Source organism: Gigantopelta aegis, chromosome 1 (genome assembly GCF_016097555.1).
Source record: "Gigantopelta aegis isolate Gae_Host chromosome 1, Gae_host_genome, whole genome shotgun sequence".
NCBI lineage: Eukaryota > Metazoa > Mollusca > Gastropoda > Neomphalida > Peltospiridae > Gigantopelta > Gigantopelta aegis.
Genome location: NC_054699.1, coordinates 5559256 through 5581301, shown reverse-complemented (window position 1 = coordinate 5581301; position 22046 = coordinate 5559256). Strand labels below are relative to the sequence as shown.

General features: G+C 40.0%; 1 protein-coding gene across 1 annotated transcript in view; it reads left to right on the top strand.

Annotated features, from left to right (window-relative positions):
- Nucleotides 1-18913, top strand: part of LOC121369790 — a 60300-nt gene extending 41387 nt beyond the window's left edge. The window contains exons 6-8 of the mRNA XM_041494864.1: nucleotides 8949-9079; nucleotides 12633-12741; nucleotides 18460-18913. Of these exons, the coding sequence (XP_041350798.1) occupies nucleotides 8949-9079; nucleotides 12633-12741; nucleotides 18460-18581 (362 nt within the window). The 3' untranslated portion in view covers nucleotides 18582-18913. The remainder of the gene's footprint in view (nucleotides 1-8948; nucleotides 9080-12632; nucleotides 12742-18459) is intronic.
- Nucleotides 18914-22046: the final 3133 nt, after the last annotated feature.

The window sequence follows — 22046 nt, the reverse complement described above, 5'->3', positions numbered from 1 at the left end:
TGTTTACTATCCATGCTAGTAGTGGAGCGACTTAGCTGATCAATTGTGCACTTTTCTGTGAAAGCATGAACATTGGCAAATGGTTAGAGTAACCCAATACAAGGATATTTAGTCCAGGGCCCACTGGAAATTGCACCCTGTATGGCTGCCATCTTGAAATCCAAGATGGCCACCATTGTGGACCTGTTTTGTTTAATATCTCCTTAACTAATACACATATTGAGAGAGTTGAAATGCCTATACCCACATGTTAGGGGACTAGGAATCCAGTGGTGACAGAAGTGTTTGCAAATTGTGTCTGCCATCTTGAAATCAAAGATGGTCGCCATCCACATTGCGTGGACTCTCATGTCCAGGTGACATTTCATCTATAAGCAACAAAATTAACCATCGCTGGATTTTTTGCGCCACTCCCCTAGTGGCACCAGCAATTAAACTCTTACAACCCTTTCACATCACTCTTCAAGTAACGCCGGTTTGGGAAGTTATAATAACTTCCTAAACAACTAGTAGGCCCCCAGGATTGGACTGAACTGCAGTTGGACATGGTGGGGGGTGGGGGTGATGGGATGCCGGGAGTTAGGGCATTCTTTGGGGCTATATACATAGGCGGTTCGGCCTTAGGTTTTGTGTAGGGCCGGCCTCCCCTCCCGACCGACCCTCACCTGGTCACACCAATGTTTAAAATATGACTGGCAGCCCCTTTCCTCTTAACCTCCCATGGGCTTAATGAATATTGTTTAAGAATTATTCTTAATTTTAGACCAGCCCATCTAAATGTGCACCGAAAATATATTGTATTAATAATTTATATAGGTTAGGAATGTTGATATTTTTCTTTACGGGCGCAGCCAAAACGTTTTAACCCCAATTCTCCCCTTTTGATACTTTTGGCGTTAATATTCAAAATGTCCCCTATTTGTTAGGTTATCCCTGTCCCGAGTCAGACCCCTGATCTTATCGGAGGCCGGACTCAGGATAGGCGTGTTCGAAACCCTAGTGGTATATGGACACGTTAAACCAGTTACTAATCTAAGCTATAAATAACAATTTGAATATCGACCAATTACACTTCGCCTTTTATAGCGTTATTCGGGAGCATACAAATTCTAAAAATATCGGGCGAGACTATTTATGCAATAGGTGACCTTGTTGGTCTATTTCAACACTGAAAAAACAGGGGGAAAAGTGCAGTAATAAACTCTGGATTGTATATTAGTATAAACAGATTTTATGGCTATATCATCACAGGTTTTTTTTTTGTCTTGAAACAAATTTTATATAAACTTTTATATTGAAATTAGTTTTCGGCATACTTCGTAATTCACCGAATCATTTCGTATACCCTCCGCATAATCCCGAATGTTTTCAAATTCTTTTCAAATCACTGGCATGATTTTGCAAGTAAGGTTTTGATTGGTCAAATGAAAGGTCAACTTGACATAAGCTCCAACAGGCTGCTGTTAGATCCACATGTAATAGTGGAGCTAATTTTAATTAGATTGCTATTTTGCTCAATATCTCATTTAGTAGTAAAGATATCAATACAGATTTAACACCTATAATAACATTAATCATCGGCTATTGTCACTATAGGTACTTGTGCCATCATACATCAAAATGACAAATCTTGCAATAATAGTGGTCATCCTGTTCTGTTATAAAGACATGCAGGCTGCAGGTTCTGAAATCAAAAGTTTTAAATGAGTGGCAAGCAGCGTGAACCATACCACTAACAAGTCAGCAGATGTGCAGGCAGAATTAATGGAATTTTCTGTTAGGAGACTGGAATTTTAGGTGATGGTAAAGATGTTGTCACAAAGGTAGTGTTGAACAGCTCAGTATTTTATATAGCGCAACTGACAGAAACAAGCGGACACTTATAAACAATGGGGAATGGGGAAAGCTAATGAAACATGAGTGGCACCCAGAGACATCAATTATATAGCTTCACTGTGAGAGCTGACTGATTTCTTCAAATGCACTTGCAAATTTATGGCTCATTAATAGGAGATGGTATAAATATAATATACAAAAACCAACCAGAATTACAGGTAGTGGAATGTTTAAGCAACACTTTGACAGAAAATTAGAATTTACATTGTCAAACCATTAACAAACATAACTGAACACATTTTATTCTGACTGAGCACATTGAGTTTGCATCTTTTAATGTCAGGATACCAACTGTTAAGTATGTAAATACTGTCTGAGTTTCCAATAACAATTACATTGTATCTAATCACATTAAATATTTATTATAAGCAATTCCTTATTTTTATAAACCATAGTCAAACATTTAAAACAACAGAACATGTCGATTAGATTTGGATGTTCAAAGATATGTATTTCAAAATTTTCTTGTGGCCATTTTGAAAAATATTGCACCACTCCACCCGTTGCCCACTAATTTTATATAGTACCTATCATAGCATCTATATATAATATATACTCTTCAAAAAAAGAAACGCAAAAGGGTACAAATGGGTTATAACTCCGATTTTATGTTTCCTACCGGTTCATGCTTTGTGAATATAAGGTCATTGCATGTCCCAAATACATTCCCACGGTTACATTCGATAAAACGCAGCTACTGTACAATAAAGTTCCAAAATGTGAATATTCGCAAAAACGCAGCCACGTGCAAACCATGTCACCACTGCACGTGCGTTGTCTGCACGTGCAACATGAACACCGACAGTATAAAAGTGCAGGGTGTTCGCTTGCCTGGCCTCTGTATCTGGCCGACAGTTGACAATCCAGGACATGCCACGTCTCAGTGAACCGCAGAGAAACAATGCCATCGGCCGACTAGACGCAGGCGAATCCAGAACGGCCGTTGTCAGGGCATTCCATGTGTCCCCAAGCACCATCTCCAGACTGTGGGACCGTTACCAGCAACATGGATCAACACGTGACCTCCCTAGATCTGGTCGACCACGGGTCACTACCCCCGGGCAGGACCGCTACATCCGGGTACGCCACCTTCGGGAACGATTGACTACTGCCACCTCCACAGCCGCAGCAATACCAGGTTTGCGCAGGATATCCGACCAGACCGTACGGAACCGCCTACGTGAGGTAGGAATTCGTGCCAGACGTCCAGTTCGAGGTGTCATCTTAACACCACAACACCGTCGACTCCGACTCCAGTGGTGCCAGATTCATCGACAATGGCCTCAACTGCGATGGAGACAGGTGTGGTTCAGTGACGAGTCCCGATTTCTGCTCCGACGTCATGATGGAAGATGTCGCGTGTATAGGCGTCGTGGTGAACGTTATGCGGCAAACTGCGTGCAGGAAGTGGACAGATTCGGCGGGGGTAGTGTCATGGTGTGGGCAGCCATCTCACACACTGGCAGAACTGACCTGGTCCACGTGCAGGGCAACCTGAATGCACAGGGCTACATTGACCAGATCCTCCGGCCACACATCGTTCCAGTTATGGCCAACGCCAACGCAGTGTTCCAACATGACAACGCCAGGCCTCACACAGCACGTCTCACAACGGCTTTCCTACAGAACAACAACATTAATGTCCTTCCTTGGCCATCGATATCACCGGATTTGAACCCAATTGAGCATCTATGGGACGAGTTGGACCGACGCCTCCGACAGCAACAACCACAGCCCCAGACCCTGCCCGAGCTGGCAGCAGCCTTGCAGGCCGAGTGGGCCACCATCCCCCGGGACGTCATCCGTACTCTGGTTGCTTCAATGGGCAGGCGGTGCCAGGCAGTTGTCAACACACGCGGAGGCCACACCCGGTATTGACTCCAGATGACCTTGACCTTGGTGGGGTGTCCTATCACTTACTCACAATGGACTAGAGTGAATTGTGAACAATCCTGCAACATTTGGTAATTATCGGACTCACCATTCAATAATTAAATCAATTCTCCAAATGTTACGACAATGTGGTTTTGCGTTTCTTCTTTTGAAGAGTATATATATATATGTATGTATGTATGTATCTGTCTCTGTGTGTGTGTGTGTGTGTGTGTGTGTGTGTGTGTGTGTGTGTTTGTTTGTGTTTGTTTGTTTGTTTGTTTGTTTGTGTGCATGTGTGTGTGTATTTTATTCTTCTCTACACTGTAAGCCTACAGTTTATGAGAATAAAGGTCATTGTCATTGTCTTTATGATAGTCTCGAAGAATTACCACTTGGGTGTGCAAAATTTGACACAATCTATGGATTCTGACACTGTTGGGGGTTCACATCGATAATCCACTGGGTGCCATCCTTGAGAAATTTGAAAACTCCAAGATGGCGGCCAAGATGATGGCCAAATCAGAAAACAAAGAACAATTATTTTTATATCTACCCCATGGTTTTAGGAGCCTGGAAAGACACTGGTGCTATCATAATTGGTGTCATCGTAATTCATGAGGGCCATGTTAATTTTAATGTATTCAAGATGGCCACCAATATAAGTAATGAACCGAGGAAGGTGGAACTGTTAAAAGTAACAGCCACACAAAAGACTTGTTGGTGTAAAGAGGATGACCTACATGTAATAATGAAAAACCAGCCTCAGTGGCGTAGTGGTTAAGCCATCAGACTACAGGCTGGTAGGTACAGGGTTCGCAGCCAGGTATAGGCTCCAACCCAGAGCGAGTTCTTAAGGGCTCAATGGATAGGTGTAAGGCCACTACACTCTCTTCTCTCTCACTAACCAACTAACAACTAACCCACTGTCCTAGACAGACAGCCCAAATAGCTGAGATGTGTGTCCAGGACAGTGTGCTTGAACCTTAATTGAATATAAGCACAAAAATAAGTTGAAATGAATAATGAAACACTATATCAAAGTGACCCTTTACTGGGTTTTTTGTTTTCTCTCGGGTACTATGTGTGTTGTTTAGTGAGCATGATAGAGTTTTGCCAGTTTTAGCTGGTCTGTTTTTTTATTTTTATTTTTACAATAATGGTATTTAACACTGGGAATAAAAAGCAAGTACTAGGCCACCTAAAATAATATTACATTGCAAATTAACAAAATTACATCATGCACACTACACCACGCACAACACTACCAAAGATCTTACATTCTATTGGCCAAGAAAAGGTCACTGTAAAATAATGTTACAATGCATTTTACATCTGTCAATCCATTCAACTGATTGGGTTCTTTCTCGTTTCAACCAGTGCACCACAACTGGTCAGAGTCCATGGTATGTGCTTTCCTGTCTGTGGGAAAGTGCATATAAAATATCCCTTGCTGCATTAAGAAAAATGTAGTGGGTTTCCTTTGATGACCATACGAGTCAGAATTACCAAATGTTTGACATCCAGTAACCTATGATTAATTAATCAATGTGCTTTAGTGGTGTCGTTAAACAAAACAAACTTCTTCTTTATATCTGTCAAATTATTTTATTATTATTAATTGATTATCTTAAACCCACAAGTTTTTTTACTGACTCTGTTAATCATTTTACAAATATACAGTGGCACTTTATTTTTAACAGTTCCATCTCCTTAGGTACATTGTCTGTATTGGTTGGCATCTTGAAATAATTAAAATTAACTTGTATAGAAGAACTGAACTACTTTCATCATATTCCATGACCCCTAAAACCATGGGTTAGATGCAAGAATTACATTTTAGTACCGAATAATAAGGAAGTTATTGTAATTTTCTCAATTTGGACCACCATATTACAAGGCCCATTTAGTTGAATCTGAATTTTGATAGCACCATTGCCCTCCTTGGCTCCTACAACCATAGGGTAAATGCAATAATTTTTGTTTATCTGTCAATTTATAAACAAGCTGTAGCCATTTCCCTGATTTGGCCACCATTTTGTCCGCCATCTTGGATTTTTCTTCAAGGGTGCCCAGTAGATTATTGATGTGCACCAAACTGTGCAGACATTGAACCCAAATTGGCATTTGGCTATTCACATTTCTTTCTTTTAAATTATAATAATAAAATTAAAAAAATATGGAAATCTACCCTGATCATTTAGATAATGGATTAATCCATCATATACTTATTTAGTTGTTAGTGTCTATATAAGAAGGTGTTTACTTAGCTGAAATATACCATATTTTGGGAAAAGTATCCTTGGTGGATGATCTTGTAACCCCAGTAGTTAGGTACTATAAAATCCACCTTATTTCAATAGGGTCTTAAGTGTCTAATTTTCCTAGAACTATCCCTAGCACTGATAGTAAACATACAGTAAGGTTATTCACATATATATATTTTTTTTTAATTAAATAAAAATAAATAATAATAATAGTAATTTCTTATAATTTGGAAATCTAACCTTATCATTTGGATATTGGATTTATCCACCATATACATATTTAATTATTAGTGTCTACATAAGAAGGTGTTTACTTAGATAAAATATACAATATACAAATATTTTATTTAACGATGCACTCGGACCACACAGATACATGTATAGACAAGAGAGGACATCCACTGTTGGCACTTCATGGGCTACTCTTTTCGATTAGCAGCAAGGGATCTTTTATATGCATCCCACAGACAGAGTAGTACATACCACAACCTTTGATATGCCAGTCGTGCTGGAACGAGAAATCAATAGCTAACAAATACATAAATTAATATACCATATTAAGGAAAAAGTACCCTCAGTGGATGATCTTGTACTGTTGGTGGTTAAGGTACTCTAAAATACAGCCTATTACATTCTTAAGTGTCTCATTTTCCTACAACTATTCCTAGCACGGATAGGAAACATACAGTAAGGTTATTCACATACCCGGTATATTTTTACAAAAATAAAGGAAGGAAGGAAATGTTTTATGTAACGATGCACTCAACACATTTATATTTCTGGCTATATGGCGTCGGACAGGAAGGGATCTTTTATAAGCACCATCCCACAGACAGGATAGTACATACCACGGCCTTTGTTACATCAGTTGTGGAGCACTGGCTGGAACGAGAAATAGCCCAATGGGTCCACCGACAGGGATTGATCCCAGACTTACCTCACATCGAGCGAATGCTTAATCCACTGGGCTATATCCCGCCCCACTTTTACAAAAATAGAAAATGAAAATTACAAATAACAAATTGTAAATATACCCTGATCATTTAGATAATGGATTAATCCATCATATTCATATTTAATTTTCAGTGTCTGCATAAGAAGGCATTTATTTAGCTGAAATTAACATTACAGATAAAATGGAAAATCTACCCTGATAAAATTGAAATCTGAAGTTTATAATTTTTGCAAAATCTACCCCAGCATATATAGTACACGTGTAGCTTTGGTGCAATCTAAAGCCCTGACATTAGCCAAATATCATGTACCACATTGTTAGGTCAGTTGTTCGGTCATTTAACCCTCACCTTACCTGTAGGTGGTAGATAATGAATTAACCCACGATTATATATTCATTTTTACATATACTGTATATATATTCATGTTTACATATCTGATACAGATGTTAAAAACCCCCAAAAAAACCTATGCGATATATTATATTATTCATGTATTATTAATATTATGTCACATTTACAACCGATTAACTTTACAGCGTTGTTTGTAGTCTGATACATCTGTCATAAACTCAGTTGCTGAGTTGACGGCAGGTGTATCGGACTAGGTAGGTACATCAGAATGTCGGAAGTACAGATTAGAAGAAAAAAAACACATTGAAAAACACTCAGTTATAAAACTAATTTGTATTACTTAATATTTTATTAAATGCTCGTTACAACAACACAGATCTATATTTGACATAATTTACTAGGGAATTAGGCCTACTCGTTCATATATATGTTTATTTCCCGCGGAAACATATCAGACTCGTTTGTGACATGTGGCATGGCTTACGAAAAAGGGCGTAGCTTAAAATCACATTTCGCGAGATGTTACATCCTGGTGGCTACGATTAAGTATTTCCCGTGATCTGGTCCGGGACAGAATGCTACAGGAAGAGTTCGAATGTGGCACAGACATGGACATCTTTATGACGACCAGTGTTATGGAAAGAGATCCATGGGGTGGTCCAAATGTGATGCTATGGGCTGCAATTGGCCTGAATCAAACACTTGGCCAGAATATTGGTCCTGGATGGGGTGATGGTGTTACAGCTCAGCATTACATAAACCAGGCACTCAGACCCCATATAGCGCCGTTTGTTACTCCTCATCTGCAATAATCTTTCCAGCATGATAATACCAGACAACATACAGCTTGGGCTACAGTTCAGTTCTTGCAGCAGCATAACGTCAGACGTTTGCATTGGCCAACCCTTAGTCCCGACCTAAACCCCATTGAACATTTATGGGACGAGCTAAAAAGAAGACCACGAAATGCAGTTCAGCTTCAGGCAACCATACTTCAGACCTTTCCACTTATCCCATTGGCCTTTATTAACCATCTGATCCATGTACAGAATGTATGTTGCAGTTGTGAATGGTGGACACAAGCTATTGATTATTGATCACTCTGTCTGGGTTGTCTGCCCATGTTGTCATTTATGACTGATGCCTATTAACATTCCTTCAAGTTACAAAACTTTGGGCATCAATAATGTTTTTCTTTGGTTTACATCAGTTTTGTACACTACTGTCTAAAATACATAACATTCATATTTGGATTATGGCATGCGTTTCTTTTTCTGTTCAGTATATATATATATATATATATATATGTGTGTGTGTGTGTGTGTGTGTGTGTGTGTGTGTGTGTGTGTGTGTTCTTTGTTTTGTTTTGTTGGGGGTTTTTTAAAAACATAAACCAGTGATATAAATTCCCGCTCCTCGGTTTTGAAATACGTTTTTCGAGTATTATTAAAGCAAAACGATATCAAAGACATTTGGCTTCCCATGATGAGAACACCAATGTTGATGTTCTATTCTAAAGTGTTAAATAATAATAATAATTAAAAAACCCCAAATAGACCCGAGGTTGCCGCTTCAATGTGCATTGTTTTTGTGTCTATCGTTTCAGTTATTTTCAAGCAATACACATTTACTGGTTTGAACGAGAATGAAAACATGGTCTTCATAGCATGTCTTCAACATGTTCAATCCAACAGATTCCTTACCGCCACCTTCAGCAACAGCGTTTCGTTTGTAGAGGTAAGAACATGTGTGCCCCCAAACACCAACCACTATCTATACTAATATAATACGGAAGGTCTTTTTAACACTTCTTCTTGTTTAATTTACACGGGGATCATCTTCTTTGTACTTACTCGGATTCTAGGGGGGAGGGGGCAGGGGCCTGCCCCCACCCCCCACCCCCAACTCTGAAAGTGGGGGAGCCACTAAATGCACAATATGAACTCGCATTTAATAAGTGCACACACACACACACACACACACACACACACACACCCAGTTGCTGCAATCTTCCGACGCCTATGTTACTTGATGCCGCATTTCGCAAGCATCTTTTTTCTTCTTTTTTTTGCCCTCATTACACTCCCATTGTCCCTCCTGGTGCATAGGCCACTGACAACAGTTCTCCAGAGTCGTCTGTCCTGGCACCTTGATTCCAGCCGTGTCCAGTTATAGCCTGGTGTGTTTTTATTTGTGGTGTCCGCCTGGAGGTTCCTTTGCCGCCTCGTTTCTTCTTGACTGGTAGGATCCATGTCAGAGCGTGCCGTGTGTGTTCCATGTCAGAGCATGCCGTGTGAGTTCCATGTCGGAGCATGCCGTGTGGGTTCCATGTCAGAGCATGCCGTGTGGGTTCCATGTCAGAGCATGGCTGGTAGATTTCATGTCAGGGCATGCCTGGTGAGTTCCCTGTCGGAACATGCCTGGTGAGTTCCATGTCAGAGCATACCTGGTGGGTTCCATGTTGGAGCATGTCTGATGTGTTCCCTATCAGAGCATGCCTGGTGAGTTCCATGTCGGAGCATGTCTGAAGTGTTCCCTGTCAGAGCATGTTTGATGGGTTCCATGTCAGAGCATGTCTGATGTGTTCCCTGTCAGAGCATGCCTGGTGAGTTCCATGTCGGAGCATGTCTGATGTGTTCCCTATCAGAGCATGCCTGGTGAGTTCCATGTCGGAGCATGTCTGAAGTGTTCCCTGTCAGAGCATGTTTGATGGGTTCCATGTCAGAGCATGTCTGATGTGTTCCCTGTCAGAGCATGTTTGATGGGTTCCATGTCAGAGCATGTCTGATGTGTTCCCTATCAGAGCATGCCTGGTGAGTTCCATGTCGGAGCATGTCTGAAGTGTTCCCTGTCAGAGCATGTTTGATGGGTTCCATGTCAGAGCATGTCTGATGTGTTCCCTGTCAGAGCATGTCTGGTGGGTTCCCTGTCAGAACATGCCTGGTGGGTTCCAAGTCGGAGCATGCCTGGTGGGTTCCAAGTCGGAGCATGCCTGGTGGGTTCCATGTCAGAGCATGCCTTGTGAGTTCCATGTCGGAGCATGCCTGGTGAGTTCCATGTCGGAGTATGCCTGGTGGGTTCCAAGTCGGAGCATGCCTGGTGGGTTCCATGTCGGAGCATGCCTGGTGAGTTCCATGTCAGAGCATGCCTGGTGAGTTCCATGTCGGAGCATGCCTGGTGAATTCCATGTCAGAGCATGCCTGGTGAGTTCCATGTCAGAACATGCTGGGTGAGTTCCATGTCAGAGTATGCCCGGTGGGTTCCATGTCAGAACCTGCCTGATGGGTTCCATGTCAGAACATGCTGGGTGAGTTCCATGTCAGAGCATGCCCGGTGGGTTCCATGTCAGAACCTGCCTGATGGGTTCCATGTCAGAGCATGCCGGGTGGGTTCCATGTCAGAGCATGCTGGGTGAGTTCCATGTCAGAGCATGCCTGGTGGGTTCCATGTCAGAGCATGCCTGGTGAGTTCCATGTCAGAGCATGCCTGGTGAGTTCCATGTCAGAGCATGCCTGGTGAGTTCCATGTCAGAGCATGACTGGTAGGTTCCATGTCGGAGCATGCCTGGTGAGTTCCATGTCAGAGCATGCCTGGTGAGTTCCATGTCAGAGCATGCCTGGTGAGTTTCATGTCAGAGCATGCCTGGTGAGTTCCATGTCAGAGTATATCCACCTTCTTCTTATTTCATCTTCGACAGTTAGTTGGTGAGTTCCCTGCCACAAGTCAGTGTTGCTGATGATGTCTGGAGGATTCGTCTTAGAAAGTTGAATTCTTCTTAGACTACTACTACTACTGCTGCTGCTGCTTCTACTACTACTACTACTATTACTATTTCTACTACTACTACTACTATTACTACTACTATTTCTAGTACTACTACTTCCAATTCTTCTACTACTACTACTACTACTACTACCAGTTACTACTTCTACCACTACTACTACTTCTACTTTTACTTCTACTAGTTACTACTACTACTACTACTACTTCTACTACTACTATTACTACTACTACTTCTACTACTATTACTACTACTACTACTACTTCTACTACTTACTAGTTCTACCACTACTACTACTTCTACTACTTAATATTTCTACCACTACTACTACTACTGCTACTTCTACTACTATTACTACTAGTACTTACTACTACTACTACTACTTCTACTACTACTACTTCTACTTTTACTAGTTACTACTTGTACTTCTACCATTACTACTACCATTACTACTACTACTACTACTACCACCACCACCACCACCACCACTACTACTTACTACTTATTACTTCTTACTACTTCTACCACTACTACTACTACTACTACTTTTACTTCTACTAGTTACTACTTGTACTTCTACCATTACTATTACTACTACTACTTACTACTTCTTACTACTTCTACCACTACTACTTCTACTTTTACTTCTACTAGTTACTACTTGTACTTCTACCATTACTGCTACTACTACTACTGCTGCTGCTGCTGCTACTACTACTACTACTACTACAACCACCACTTCTACTACTTATTATTTCTACCACTACTTCTACTACTTACTATTTCTACCACTACTACCACTACTACTACTACTTCTACTTTTACTTCTACTAGTTACTACTTGTACTTCTACCATTACCACTACTACTACTACTTACAACTCCTCCTCCTCCTCCTCCTACTACTACAACTACTACTATTACTACCACCACTACAGTACATTAATTAGTGTGTACAAAGGTGAATTCCATAAATACAACTGTAGCCTCTGCTAATGAAGGCTGGCTATCTACAAGGCGGTCGTGGGTTTTTTTTTTTTTTGTTTTTTTGAAAGGGGGGGGTTGTTGGGATTTTTGTGTTTTATTTGGGGGAGGGGGGGGGTTCCCAGTGTAATGCCACTACACCCCCATCTAATGATCTAGTGGTTATATACAGTTAAACCCATCGAAACCGAACACCAAGTGGACCAGGTACAAGGTCTGGTTTTAATAGGTGTCCAGTTTAAAGAGTGTCTGTTTTGTATTGATATTTACAAAGAGACGTTTGGTTTTGTGGGAATTCCAGTTTATTAAGGGTCCAGTTTTGATGGGCTTTCACCATACATATAAAACCAACATAAAACATGTTAGTATTAGTGGATATTTAAATTATTTGACATCAGCGTGTCCGTTAGACGCCATTTATCATACAAGCCAGTGTTTACGAATGTATTCCTCTCGCTTTCGCTCTTTAGATACATTTTGAAATGGACGCTCCTGTATAGTATTCTTTATTTTTTATTTGTTGTAGGACGAAGAATTTTCTGTCAACAAAAGGAAACCCATCAAACCTGATCAGCGATTCTTTTACATGCATCCACACAACAATTTAGTGTACCTGGAATCAGTGATTGTCAAAGGTAAGGCGGTATGGTATGGTGTATGGTAAGGTGTATGGTGTATGGTATGGTGTGGCGTGGTGTGGTGTGGTGTGGTATATGGTATGGTATGGTATATGGTGTGGTATGGTATGATATGGTGTAATATGGTATGGTATATGGTATTGTATATGGTATGGTATATGGTATAGTATGGTATGGTATGATATGGTATGGTGTTTGGTATGGTATGGTATGGTATGGTATGGTGTTTGGTATGGTATGGTATGGTATATGGTATGGTATGGTATATGGTATGGTATGGTATATGGTATGGTATATGGTTTGGTATGGTATGGTATATGGTTTGGTATGGTATGGTATATGGTTTGGTATGGTATGGTATATGGTTTGGTATATGGTATGGTATATGGTATGGTATGGTATGGTATGGTATGGTATATGGTATGGTATGATATGATATATGGTATGGTATGGTATGGTACGGTATGCCTTCTGTCCGGTGCTAGGTTTGACAACTGTTCATCTAGCTCTCCTACCGGCAAGAGTACTCGGGCTAGGTTTGGGAGTAAACTAGTCTGGCAGTGGTAATCCTCTTTTTGACTGTGCAAGAAATGAAATCACCAGTAAAAGATCTTCCTAGGGGTGGCTGTCCTCCTATAGAGGAGGCACCAGACACAGATTCATGGAATCAACCACTATTTTACTAAATGCCCATTCGACTGCATTGTGCAGAGATACGGCCCTGATCGTGTATTACAGTTTTGTCGTTGATTTGGATCCTATCTTTATACTTCTTGTGTTGTCCACTCCACATCCCAGTCTTTGTCTACAACCAAGACTGGTACTTGTCTCATGACCGAAATGTGCCACACACCTGCCAGGTTTTCCTGTGTGCTACCTCTATACCACTTAAACAGTTTTCACTGGCTCCTTCTGGCTTAATGATTGTTAAAGTCACAACCCTAGTTGTAGCCCGTGAAAATGGACCCGACGTTTGGTTGTTAACCTCTATACGTGAAGGTAGCCGTACACCAGATAGTATCTATTTTTCTCCTCCAGCCAGTGCACCACGACTGGTATATCAAAGGCTGTGGTATGTATTATCCTGTCTATGGGATGGTGCATATAAAAGATCCCTTGCTGCTAATCGAAAAGAGTAGCCCATGAAGTGGTGACAGCCGGTTTCCTCTCTATATATCTGTGTGATCCTTAACCATATGTCCGATGCCATATAACCGTAATTAAAATGTGTTGAGTGCATCGTTAAATAAAACATTTTAAAACATATGAAGACAAACTCTTGTTTTACTCTGTTGTAACTTTATCCTAATGTGTTACAGGTTTGTAGATGAACCAGACTTAGTGTTAATTTTCACAAGTTAAAACTTTGTTCTGCGACTTCAATTTTTGTTAAAATGTGTCGAGTGCATCGTTAAATAAAGCATTTCTTTCTTTCTGTTTTTTTTTCTTCAATTTTTGTTGTTGAGAAAAGTGCGTTCACTCGCTTTAGATTGAAAATCAGCCTTCAATATTACCTTTTCTGTCCAGGAGCCAACTGTTTTCTTCTTTGTTTTAGGCGCCAAATGCCGATATAGTTTATGTATATATATATGTGGCAAAGTGTGTGTGTGTGTATGCATGTGTGTGTGTGTTTATGTGTGTATGCGTCACTGAGTTTTTGGTGTGTGTGTGTGTGTGTTTGTGTGTTTATGTGTGTATGCGTCACTGAGTTTTTGTTGTTGTGTGTGTGTGCGTGTGTTTATGTTTGTATGTGTCACTGAGTTTTTGTGTGCGTGTGTGTGTGAGGGGCGTTGGTGTGTGTGTGTGTGTGAGGGGGGAGTTGGTGTGTGTGTATGTGAGTTTTAGGGGGAGTTGGTGTGTGTGTGTGAGGGGGGAGTTGGTGTGTGTGTGTCTGAGGGGGGAGTTGGTGTGTGTGTGTGTGAGAGAGAGGGGGAGTTGGTGTGTGTGAGGGGGGAGTTAGTGTGTGTGTGTGAGGGGGGAGTTGGTGTGTGTGTGTGTGTTTATGTTTGTATGTGTCACTGAGTTTTTGCTGTGTGTGTGTGTGGGGGGGGGGAGAGTTGGTGTGTGTGTGTGTGTGAGGAGGGAGTTGGTGTGTGTGTGTGAGGGGAGTTGGTGTGTGTTTGAGGGAGTTGGTGTGTGTGTGTGTGTGTGTGCATGTGTGTGTGTGAGAGGGGGGAGTTGGTGTGAGTAAACGATTGATGCAAATATTAAGGTACCTTCAAAATTATTTCGTGCATCAGAGAAATAAAACTGTACAATTGATATACGTACTCGGTAAATAGCCTACATATCCATAACTGTTGAGTAAATTGTCGGTTCCAAGTAAATTCTAAGTCTCTACCATAACACTTTATGAAATCCAACGTGATTGTAATAATCCTCATGAAACATTACTAAGAGGTGTTTCCCCGAATAATGTGTGGCTAAATATAACATGGCCGCCATCTTTGTTTATTTTTGTTGACTACACAGAATTCTGGGTAAACTTAGTGTATTGAATGTGTACGCATAAAACAGTGACGTCACTTGTTAATACGTGTAACACACTCTCAAGATTCCCCTTTAAAAAAAACCCAAATCTACACATAAATGGAATTATATAGTTGTACATTGTTATAGGTATATAGCTGAACGTATAAACTTTATGTTTCAAAAAATTGGTGGGAACTGTCATTATTGTAACTTTGACATTGCACCTTTATGCAGAAATACAAGTTTGAAAATGTGTGTGCGTGTTTTTATTTATTTATTTTTATTTAATCTATTTATTTTATTTTATTTTTATTTTTATTTTTTATGTGTGTGTGTGTGTGTGTGTGTGTGTGTGTGTGTGTGTGTTTTGTTGTTCGTTTAACAGTTGCATTTAAAAAATTAAAATGTTTAATGTAATCAATTGGTTTAATTTATTTGATGCACAAATACAAATTATTAATATTATTTGAATTATTTTTCTCTCTGCTTTTTAATTATGCATTAATGATACATTTTATTACTTACAAATCAGTTTAAAAAAAAATAGTATTTAGTATTTTCCATGGAAATAGGGAGAAATTTTAGGATATATTCGGGATTCACCGATAGTTAACTGGATTTCTACTTTATGCTGATGATGTGTTTGCGTACTGCATAAAATGTTTATCGAGATCCTGATCTCTGTTAGTCATGTGATCGTCTTTTCATTTTTGGTTCAAGTTATTTACACAGCCGTAATGTTTTATAAAACACTTTTTCTTTCCTTTTAAATAGTGTTTCATAACGCGCACAACAAAATATTTCATAACTATTCAGATATATTTTACTCGTACTCTACTCTACTCTTATCGGCTTCGGTGGCGTCGTGGTTAGGCCATCGGTCTACAGGCTGTTAGGTACTGGGTTCGGATCCCAGTCGAGGAATGGGATTTTTAATCCAGATACCGGCTCCAAACCCTGAGTGAGTGCTCCGCAAGGCTCAATGGGTAGGTGTAAACCACTTGCACCGACTAGTGATCCATAACTGGTGGTTCCACAAAGAATTTGTGCTATCCTGCCTGTGGGAAGCGCAAATAAAAGATCCCTTGCTGCCTGTCGTAAAAGAGTAGCCTATGTGGCGACGGCAGGTTTCCTCTAAAAAACAGTATCAGAATGACCATATGACCAATGACGTCCCATAGCCGATGATAAAATAAAAAAAATCAGACCAGTGGCGTCGTTAAATAAAACAAACTTTACTTTACTTATACATATTAGATAATATTTACTTCTTAAAATTTAACTTTGATCATTTCCGAACACATGGTGGCGGTCTGTTTTCGTATTGATCTTATTATCGATGATGTGATGATTTTTATATGCCCAGGCAGGGATTTCGAAGTCACCCCCAAAATACTCCCCGTGTACACGCACCTGACAAAAGTATTATACATGTATATTTAATGTAAACTACAAATTTGTTATTGATGTACAATGTATTATTCTATGTATGTTTATGTATTATAATCATCCCCGTCTATGAATACTATTCTAGTCTGTATATAATATGTGCACGTCTGTTTTACGCCTCTAGACTGTATGTTTTGGTAAATAAATATATAAAAGTTGTTGCCACTTTCCGACACATTTACCGCTTTCTGTTGGAATGATGATTCGTGCGGAAAATCGTGCCAAGAGTCGCGGCATTCGTGTTCGCGTTCTGTATAAATAGGCCTTTTTTACACGTTGAAGTTTGATAGTTTACAGCCACTGGCCTCGGCCACTACACCCTTTTCTCTCTCACTAACCACTAACAATTAACTATAACCCATTGTCCTGGACAGACAGCCCAGATAGCTGAAGTGTGTGCCCAGGACAGCGTTCTTCAGCCTTAATTGGACATCAGTACGAAAATAAGTTGAAATAATAATAATAATAATAAATAGTATACAGCGACTATTTCGCCCGAATCGTTCCCTTCTGTGACTTGCTGATCTCTTTATATCAACTTTTGTTTAATCGCCAGGGGGCCACCGTATAAAATGTTTCAGTCGCCAAACGATTTTTTTTTAGCTACTTTCGATTCACTAATATCAAAACCTATATTAGCTCGGCCATTTACCTTTCGACTGACCGTTCAAAATTGCGCCAAATTCCCTCAATCAAAATTGCGCACCCTTTTCTCTTTGGCATTTAACTGCTCCATTCAAATTCCATAGCACCACCACCACCCCCACCCGCCTGCTACCGATTTGATCGGGCTGCTGGTGCTCCCTTGCACCTGCCAGTGCAGGCGGTGCCTAGTTCACAATATGCGAATCCCCCCCCCCGTTACACAACACCCACGCGTGTGATAATTGAGAAACGCTTCCAGGAGAAGTTAATTAATAACTGGTTAATTTTTAATTAACCCTTACTACTCGTTCAGTAACGTGTGATAATTTAGGAACGCTTCCAGGGGAACTTAATTAATAAAGGAATTACAGCTCTAATCCTAACGGGTTAATTTTTAATTACCCCTAACTACTCATTCAGTAACCTTGTAACACAGAATTAATACTGGTACCGATCACAATAAAGACAATAACCTACAGTGTACCTAGGTCGTCTAGGATGACTGGCTAAGCTTTATATTACCAAACTCGTATAAAATTAGAACAAGAAGTCTACGATTTACTTCGTCAGATGACCGAAGACCCTGTCTAAAGAATATTGGTATAATACAGTATCAAAATATTTAAAGTCACATCAATCACATCAAGGTTATACACAGAGCAGAAATAAAATATTTACCAGTCCAAACGGACTACGTTCCTCCTGGACGCCTTCCAAATGTTTCTCCTCGATATCTCTAAAACACTAGCTATTTATTATGAATCAGGATACGCCTGGGGGAACAAGGCGGTACCTCACGTATCATCTCATATTCCAACTCTACTAGAGTCGGTATATTTCTCTCTGATCGTCAGACTTACTGACGCCATCGTAGCCAAATCACGGTCGTCGAAACCGCACTCGCAGAGGTATTACATAACTACTCGCCACATGGCCTCCACAGCTTCACTAAGTGCATATTGGAATGCCCGATCGCGCGAAGTATTACGTAACAAGTTGCCCACCTGGGCTACGGGCAATGAAACTGCACACGGCCCTCTAACACAATTAAAATCGCCACAGGCGAAACAAATTTAAGAGCATGTACCGTCACATTCGTCATCATGTTTAGGTAACACAGATATCTAAAGACTATTCGTTAATTTTCAGATTTGTACATCAAGTTTGACGTCATGGATCGGTTACGGATGGCAAAATGCAAACCCGCACCATGGGAACGAGCCTGCGAGGACACCGGACGAAATTTTTCTTTTGACATGCAACAGTGTTGACGCTTGATCCAAAAATAGGCATATGGGAAGATGCCCCATGCTTGTCCAGCTTTCAATTAGGGACACTGAGAGTGATGTGCTGGTGTAATGAGTCAAATCACTGATGGTTGATGGGAGGGGAGGGAGGGGTGGGGTGGGGGGGGTCTGTCTTTAAGGTTCATACGCCCTTTGTGTTAGGGGAGGGTTATTTTGCAAATCTTAATTTGTTTAATACACACCCCCCACCCCCCACCCCCCACCCCGAAAACATGGTAATAATCTGACTGGTGGGGTGGGGACTGACTGCAACACTGTTGTTGATCGACCATTTGACTGATGCTAACCCCAGACACGGCGGTAGTAAGTAGATATTGGGTGGGGTGGGGTGGGGTGGGGACTGACTGAGATAGAAGACGCAAATGAAAGTTTCTAGGGGGTTTGGGGGGAGGGGGTATGCTTCCCCGTAAACGTTTGAAAACTAGATGTCATGATATGCAACTTCCTGCATTCTACAAGTAAAATTCATCTCTGTCTTGTGATTTACTACCTATATATATTTTTTTTAATTCCGAATTATTGGGTGGTGTGGGGTGGTGTGGGGTGGAGTGGGGTTGGGCGCTAGAGCGTTATTTTTCTTGACAAAAGAAGTAGTACGCCCAACATCAATGTGTAACGGTCACAGGCTTTAAATAGAGAATATGTAGGGTAAAGACAATATGTACTCAAATATTGTGACCATTGACAGAACGAGGACAACAGACACCACCGAACAATGGTGCGGGGGGGGGGGGGGGGGGGGGGGGGGGGAGCTGTAGGTTTGGTTTCTGCCCTTCAGTCCACCATATAGTTTTCCGACCATTTGTTTTTCCCACAATGCCACAAGATATTTACCTGAAATTTTTTATATAGCTTTATCATGTGCAGTTACAAATCTAGTTTGACTTTGATGGGGATTTACCAGTTTTACGACCAGTTTGACTTTGATGGGGATTTACCAGTTTTACGACCAGATCAAGTTTGACTTTCAAGAAAATTTATTCAAGGACCACAACTGTAATTTATCCACGTTTGACAGAGTTATGGCTCTTGACCTTTGTGGGGCCTGGTAGGCGACTTGTATTGCTTTGACAGTGTTCTCAGAATGCATGTTTATGACTTGTTATTGCATGGATAGGTTTTTTTGGTTTGGTACCCCAAAGATGTTTTTTTTTTAATTCTTTATTCACTCAAACCATATACATTGTAATAATATAATATTTACAAAGTGCTTTAGTATAGGCTTGCTTTAGTATATGAATGGCAAAATATATATCGGGCATATTTTAATAATTAATAATACAAAGGCTTGTGCCAGCATGGCACTGATTACGGAAAAGTGGTGCAAACATTTGAGGCATGGTGCCTTACCATGCTAAAACTATCTAGGGAAAACACTATGTATATGCTATGTAAGTATTGCATATGTGTACTATTACCTTGTTTTTATTGTTATTATACAAACTCTGTATCAGGTGCTTAAAGGGACAGACCCTAGTTTTTAAACACTACAGCATATTTTTCACTATTAGAGACGTTTATCATCACTGAAATCAAACATTACTTATATTTTATTGTTTAGTTTATCCATTTCTGTACATCCGAAGTGTTTCTGGTCATCCTGGTGTTTTTAATATCACAAAATTCATTTATCATATTTTAAAAAACGCACACGCATTTGAGAAGAAGCGGTTATTGATTCGAGTTCTAGTCTATTTTTTAACGATATTTTCCGGTTTTAACGTCACAGACTCTTCTTTCACTCTGTTGTAACTTTATCGAAATGTGTTGCAGGTTTGTACATTAAGTATAGGGGAATGTCCGAGTAACTCCATTTCTGAAAAATAATGGAGACGAGGCCCGTTAGGAATGGAGAGTTACGAGGATATTCCCCAACTTAAAATACACCTGTGATGTCACTGTATTGCCTCAACGCTCCATTATTTTTCAGTAATGGAACGATGATTCCATAATTCTCCATTATAAAGTTATTAAAAACACTGACAGTTATATTGACATAAAGTCATTATTTATTGGTGTAGTTTAACTAAACTTAGTGTCCATTTTTACGACGCCGTAATGGTTAACAACTAGCCGTAACTAGGGTGTGTCCCTTTAACTAAACTTCGTGTCCATTTTTACGAGTTGAAACTAAGGTCTTTAAAGGGACAGTCCTGAGTTTACAATGCTAAATTGTAAAATGATTCCGACCAATATAGCCTTTCTAATGACATAACAGAGAAATTAAATATATTTTCTTAATTAGAATATCAGTGTCTGTATGTACAAAGTATTTGTTGTTGTCCTAATGCTTGTAGTAGCCCAAACCGGATTTTACCTCCCAATAATTTTGTACGTACGAAAACATATATATCACGAATTAAAGTAAAAACTGAGTGCTACAAACATCAGTATACGACCGCAAACAGACACTGGTATTCTTAACAAGAAAATGTATTTAGTATGAAATAGTAGTCGCCAACAAGGCTCTGTTATCACAAACATCTTACAATGATTGCAAACTCGGGGCAGTCCCTTTAATTGATATCTTTGCAAGTTTTTCTGCTAAATGGGAAAATTGTTAGAGTTTAGTGAATTAGACCAAAGGCTAGCCCGAGTACTCTGTCGTTACAGAGCTAGACGGACATTTGGACGGTCATGGTCGCTCTCTCGGCCAGAGATAACTCTATAGCGAAAACACGGAATTGCTTCCTACCATTGGGTAGGCAAAGATTCGCACTCCAATACAAGAGTAACCCTATGTTGAACATAAAATACCATTACATTGATCATTTTCGAGTTCCCTATAAAGATATCTCTGGCTGAGAGAGCGATCGTAACTGTCCAAATGTCCGTCTAGCTCTCGAACGGCAGAGTACTCGGGCTAGATCCCAGACCCGTAGGAACTGAAGTAATGTTTTTCGCCATCCCCATACTTCAGGGCCATTCTCTGTCATAAAAACGAAAAAACCTTTTTCTAATTGGCTCAATTTCATCTATACCATTACTATTTTGTTCTCCGTGTTGTAGAAATCAAACTCTAGGCTATCAACAAAAAAACACCACCTATACACACCTAGATAGTCTTGAACTTCCGCTATCTTACCCACAGGTCTTTTACACCTATATCTGTACATTTTGCTTTTACACCTATATCTGTACATTTTGCTTTTACACCTATATCTGTACATTTTGCTTTTACACCTATATCTGTACATTTTGCTTTTACACCTATATCTGTACATTTTGCTTTTACACCTATATCTGTACATTTTGCTTTAAATAACGTTATGGACATTTTATACATTTAGTGTTTTATTGTCTCTTTGATATATTTTATTTTGTCAATTTGAAATTTAATTGAAAAAATTGTAGATATTAATAATGTTTCCATAAATGTTTATAAAATGGTCACATGGGTTGGTTGTATACCCACCACAGATTGTAATT